This window comes from Ascaphus truei, chromosome 20 (genome assembly GCF_040206685.1).
Source record: "Ascaphus truei isolate aAscTru1 chromosome 20, aAscTru1.hap1, whole genome shotgun sequence".
Classification (NCBI taxonomy): Eukaryota; Metazoa; Chordata; class Amphibia; order Anura; family Ascaphidae; genus Ascaphus; species Ascaphus truei.
Window position 1 is genome coordinate 9,453,197 of NC_134502.1, and position 6,000 is coordinate 9,459,196.

Below are 6,000 nucleotides of genomic sequence, written 5' to 3' on the forward strand. Positions count from 1 at the left end.
TTTGGTTGAGCATAAGAGGCAAGTAGGAGCAGATTCAAATCTAGAAAAGGAAGATCTGATTCGAGCATCAGCATTTTGAATATAATTTTTAGGAAGAGTGGTGTGAGGCAGGGTGTCCATATAAAAAGATGTTGCAGTAATAAAGAGAATGAGGGCATGCATTAGTGTTTTAGTAATTGTGGCGCAGAGGAAGGGGCATATCTTTGTAATGTTGTGGAGGAAAAATTGACGAGATGTATTGTAGTAACCATATTTATATGTGGAAAGAAATAGAGTGGTGTCAAATGTGACCCCTAGACAGCATACTCATGAGACACGGTGACTTTGGATGTTATTGACTGTAATGGGGCCTGGTTTTGGGAGGGAGTATTGGCAGGGGTCAAGGGTGTTTTTCCTGAGAGTAGGTTGAGCATTAGCATTAAAAAAAAAGAAGGTGCTAAAAAGCGCTCATAAATTATACACACAAAATAGTGACCGTGCTCAAAAAATAAATATAAAGAGCAAAAAGAAACTCAATAATTGAGGTAGGCAGCCGAATAATACTGACTGAACAAAGTCAGAACACAATACAACGAGAACAAATACAAACCGGCACCTTGTGAGATATAGTCCAGTGAATGTCCAGGAAAGCTAATAGGGGTTAAACTCCCATAGGTAGTCAAGTCCCATTCATCCGAACCGACTTGGTGGCTCTGTAGATAACGCCTGTGATATGTGGGGTTAAACACAAAGAGATATCATAGTGTATACTGTTGAACCATACAAACAAACATATAACTCAGACTAACATCACTGACTGACAAACAAAAGACTATTACAACACATACCATAAAACACAAACAAACAAGGCTGAAAAGACAATTAAACTAATTTATTAAAACATAAAATGGACACTCGGTTCCATAAAAAGGAGAAGTAGACCTGTTGAAGATGATCTGGTTGTTAAAACCAGACTCCTACTTACAACGGTGCAGATGAATACAAGTATGTAGTCCCATTAAGATGGAGTCTCTCCTATTATCCTCCCTCAGCGTGCCGACATCTGCAGACCCGCAGCAATGCTGACTGTGTGCTCCGTGACTGCTCTCACACTGCACAGGCACGCGCTGGGAGAAGGATCCGCTCCTCGTGGTTGGATCAATACAACTGCTTGAATAGCTGCTTGTGCACTTCCTCCGTGGTAGCCGTGACCTCTGACCCTCAGGGGATAAGAGCATACACTACAAGTGGCAAAATTATCTTGCAGTTGCAATAATGAAGAATGAAAACGTTCTGTTAATATTGAATTGGAGGGGAAGTGGATTCAGCATCTCATCATAAACTCTGCACTGGAGGGAAGACTGCAGAACAGAAGTGAATATTGAAGCCGTGTTCCTTTTCTTGCATGACCCCTCAGGGTCAGAGGTTACGGCTCTCTCATGAACCCTCGGGGTCAGAGGTTACGACTACCACGGAGGAAGTACACAAGCAGCCATTCAAGCAGTTGTATTGATCCAACCACGAGGAGCGGATCCTTCTCCCAGCGCGTGCCTGTGCAGTGTGAGAGCAGTCACGGAGCACACAGTCAGCATTGCTGCGGGTCTGCAGACGTCGGCACACTGAGGGTGGCTAATAGGAGAGACTCCATCTTAATGGGACTACATACTTGTTTTCATCTGCACCGTTGTAAGTAGGATTCTGGTTTTAACCACCAGATCATCTTCAACAGGTCTACTTCTCCTTTTTATGGAACTGAGTGTCCATTTTATGTTTTAATAAATTAGTTTAATTGTCTTTTCAGCCTTGTTTGTTTGTGTTTTATGGTATGTGTTGTAATAGTCTTTTGTTTGTCAGTCAGTGATGTTAGTCTGAGTTATATGTTTGTTTGTATGGTTCAACAGTATACACTATGATATCTCTTTGTGTTTAACCCCACATATCATGGGTGTTAACTACGAAGCCACCAAGATGATCCGGATGAATGGGACTTGACTACTTATGGGAGTTTAACCCCTATTAGTTATCCTGGACATTCACTGGACTATATCTCACAAGGTGCCGGTTTGTATTTGAGCATTAGCATGCTTAAAAAGAGATGAGTTCAAGAAATGAGTTGAGATGGGAACCAAGGTAGAAGCAAGCATTTTTAGGAGATGGGCATTTTAGTTTGTGGGAAAGTGTGTTTATAATAATAATAATAATAATAGCATGTTCTTGTATAGAGCTGCTATTTGTACGCAGCACTTTACAGAGACATTTTTGCAGGCACAGGTCCCTGTCCCGTGGAGCTTACAATCTATGTTTTTGGTGCCTGAGGCACAGGGAGATAAAGTGACTTGCCCAAGGTCACAAGGAGCCGACACAGGGAATTGAACCAGGCTCCCCTGCGTCAAGCTCCCAGTGCCAGTCAGTGTCGTTACTCAGTGAGCCACTCCCTCTCCCTGTTTGAAACAAATCTTTATGCTACCATTTATTGTACCTGTGGGTCGAAATCCTCGCTGGTTGACAAAACTGAAATTAAGACACACACACATTTTTCATGGTAATACGGGTAACTGGGCTACAGAGCTGACACTTCACAAATTCCCAATATGGCACAGGGGCACCAAGCCGGGGCATAATACCTTTATTATTGGCCTGGGTACCCCCTCACCATCACACGGTGTCATTGTCTTATATAGAGAATGAGATAAACAAAATCGCTGTATAATTGATGGGCCTGTGGAAGAACAAATAATCAATTTCTAGGAGATCTTTCGTTAATAGTAACTTAATTTACATTTTAGTTCTATTGAAGCATTTAACAAGTTTATTTACTTAGTGTATTCATTATCAAGAGATGGTTCCATGAGCAGAAATGTACCTGAATTCATACACCACTTTATTCAACAGATTGTACAAAGGAAGATAACACCGTTACACAAAGTTATGAAGGAGAAGATGGTGTGCATGAAAAAAAATCGAACAGATGTCGGGGACCATCTCCAAGAAACATTGTTGAGGAATCAACTTCATGTGAAAAGGGACATATTCCTGCCTCTCATGAGGAGGGCATAACAGGGAATAGTAACGCAGAGAAAACTGACAAAGACAAAACTCGAAAGACATTTGATTGCATTGAATGTGGTAAAAATTTTAATGCAAAATCAGCTTATACAATACACCACAGAACCCACTCAGGAGAGCGGCCGTATAAATGCAACGAATGTGGGAAAGGCTTTATTCAAAACTCAAATCTTATTGTTCATCAGAGAACTCACACAGGCGAAAAGCCGTATAAGTGCAATGAATGTGGGAAAAGCTTTAGTCATACCTCTGTTCTTGCTACACATCATAGAACTCACACAGGAGAAAAGCCGTATAAGTGTAATGACTGTGAGAAAAACTTTAGTCACTACTCCATTCTTCTAACACATCAGAGAACTCACACAGGAGAGAGGCCATATAGATGCAGTGAATGTGGGAAAAGCTTTACTCAGATCTCAAATCTTGTTATGCATCAGAGAACTCACACTGGAGAGAAGCCATATAGGTGCAATGACTGTGGTAGAAGCTTTACTAGACTTGCAAGTCTTGATCAACATAAAAGAATTCATACGGGGGAGAAGCCATTCACTTGCGCTAAATGTAGAAAAAACTTTACTCAGATCTCAAATCTTCTTACACATCAGAAAATTCACACAGGAGAGAGACCATATAGTTGTAGTGACTGTGGGAAAAGCTTTACTCAGCTTGTACACCTTGATAAACATAAGAAAATACACAAAGGCGAGTACGCATTCACTAATGCTGAATGAGAAAAATGCTTTATACATAACTCACATCTTGTTACACCTTGGAAAAGTAAAATAGGAGAGAAGCCATTTGGCTGCCCTAAATGTGGGAATTGCTTACCTAAATAATCACACAGCTCATATGAAAGAAGCCAATTGTTTTGAATGTAAAAATAATTTTCTGAGATCTCAAAACATCTCAAACATTTGAGAAATTAAACACAGAAGGGAACTTTTATTAGTCCACTGTGAGAATCGTGACATTTAGTTTGAGAAACTTCCTTAAAACAAATATAGACGATGCGCGATGCTTAGAGTGTGAGCTCCATACACCACGGCACAACTGTTGCATCAATTTAATATAAAACAAACAGGATCAAAACGCAAAGCGACTTAACAAATGGAGGAAAATACAAGGATGCAGACGAGACCAAAATTGCGGCGATCCACATCTGTTCTGACAAATTATTTTAATAAAACAGATTTGACGCTGACAGAGAGTGGAGCCACTGGCGCCGCAAGTGGGATCAGATTCAGAGGATGAAGAAATATCGGAGTCCCAGATGGATGCCAGAGATAAAGAAACGGTCACTAGGAAGGATTTAAGAGAGTTTTGCAACCAAATAAAAGCTTGCTTACAAAAAGAACTGACAGACCTGAGGCGCGATATTAACAACATAGGAGACAGGACCGATGAGCTAGAGAAACGGCTAGATTCTACTGTTAAAGCGCTGCGCAAAAATGAGAAAACCACTGCTCATTTAAAAACCCTGATAAATTATATCTCCAATAAACAGGAGGATGCAGAAAATAGGGATCGGCACAACAATATCAGGTTGAGAGGGGTTGCTGAAGAAATAACGGATCCTGAGGACCTTGTCTCAAGATGGCTGACGAGCTTGTTCCCTGACAAGCCTGACTCAGACTTACACATGGACAGATGTCATAGGGCTCTCCGGTCCAGACCTCAAGCAGGAGACCCCCTGCGAGACATAATAGTCAGACTTCACTATTTTAAAATAAAAGAAGCGGTGTGCCAAATTTCTGGAGCCTCTGGGTCTGTTGAGTTTGAAGGGATTAAGCTCTTAATCGTCCAAGATCTCTCCCCAACCACGTTAACTTAACGGAGAAATCTTCTACCTGTGACCAAAATGCTGAGGGACAACGGGATCCGGTACCGTTGAGTATTCCCTTTCGGTCTTCTGGTGCTGAAGAATGGCTCAGCTATCAACTTGAGATGTCCAGAGGATAAAGAGTCATTTCTGAGAAAATTGGGCCTAAATAATGATTCTACCAACCTAGAGGCTGAGGAGACGTCCTCTCCCGAGCCTGTGTGGAGAAAAGTGAAGGCAAAGGTGCGAAAACAGCAAGATAAGTCCCTTAATTGATTCCAATTAAGGATCAATTAAGTCTTAAAAGGGCCCTACCAACTGAGTGTCCGTTTGTCCGCAAGTTGAGTTAATAAAGTTGCAGCGGTTCAAAGTTCAGAGTTTTATCCAGAGACGGTGGCCATCTTGGTTTCCTACCAAGGGATGGCACACATGAAAATAAAGACACAGGAGATGACTGGAAGCGGCACCCAAAGGAAAGCAAAGAAGAAAAAGGTTATGGAAGGTTCAGTGAAGCCCCCTACCATCATACACCCCCCGACACAAAACAGATAAATAAGAGGGAAGGATAGAAAAAATGGAGACAAATAGGAGTATGTAGTGAACTAGCTTGACCTATAGGGCCCATAAATAAAGACATAAAGAAAGATAGGACGCTCACAACGAGGGGTAGATCGATAGAAATAGAGAAGTGGGCAAAGGCCGCTTTCCTCCCTGCTCGCCATCATGCCTATGGATCTGTGTGATCGCCATCGTGCCTGTGGAGCTGTGGGTCTGTGAAGACATTCGGTTTGGGACTATGAGTGGGCTAGGGGCGCGAGGAGGGAGAGACACTGAAATGGGATGCGCCGGGTTGTTTAACTCTACACTGGGACAAATAAACTGATTTGTAAGTTCTAATGTCATGGTCTCAACCCAAGGTGTCAGGTTACGTCATCTCTGGCTCTTTATATAATCATTCCAAGTTAATTAAGTCCTTTTTCAATAACTATAGCTATTTACAGTTATCTTTGATTAATTACAGGTATACTTCACTGTTATATTCCATGGTATTCAGTTATATACAGTTATATCTCCAGCGGTTGATCTTGTTTGTAAGATTTAATAAGATATATTTATGATTTATGCCCTTCAGCTTT

General features: G+C 41.5%; 1 protein-coding gene across 4 annotated transcripts in view; it reads left to right on the plus strand.

Moving 5' to 3' along the window:
* Window positions 1–5,761, plus strand: part of LOC142471308 (uncharacterized) — a 57,254-nt gene extending 51,493 nt beyond the window's left edge. For all 4 annotated transcript variants that reach the window (XM_075578142.1, XM_075578143.1, XM_075578145.1 and 1 more), the window contains exon 3: window positions 2,872–5,761. In XM_075578142.1, the coding sequence (XP_075434257.1) occupies window positions 2,872–3,776 (905 nt within the window). In that variant the 3' untranslated portion in view covers window positions 3,777–5,761. The remainder of the gene's footprint in view (window positions 1–2,871) is intronic.
* The last annotated feature ends 239 nt before the right edge of the window (window positions 5,762–6,000 follow it).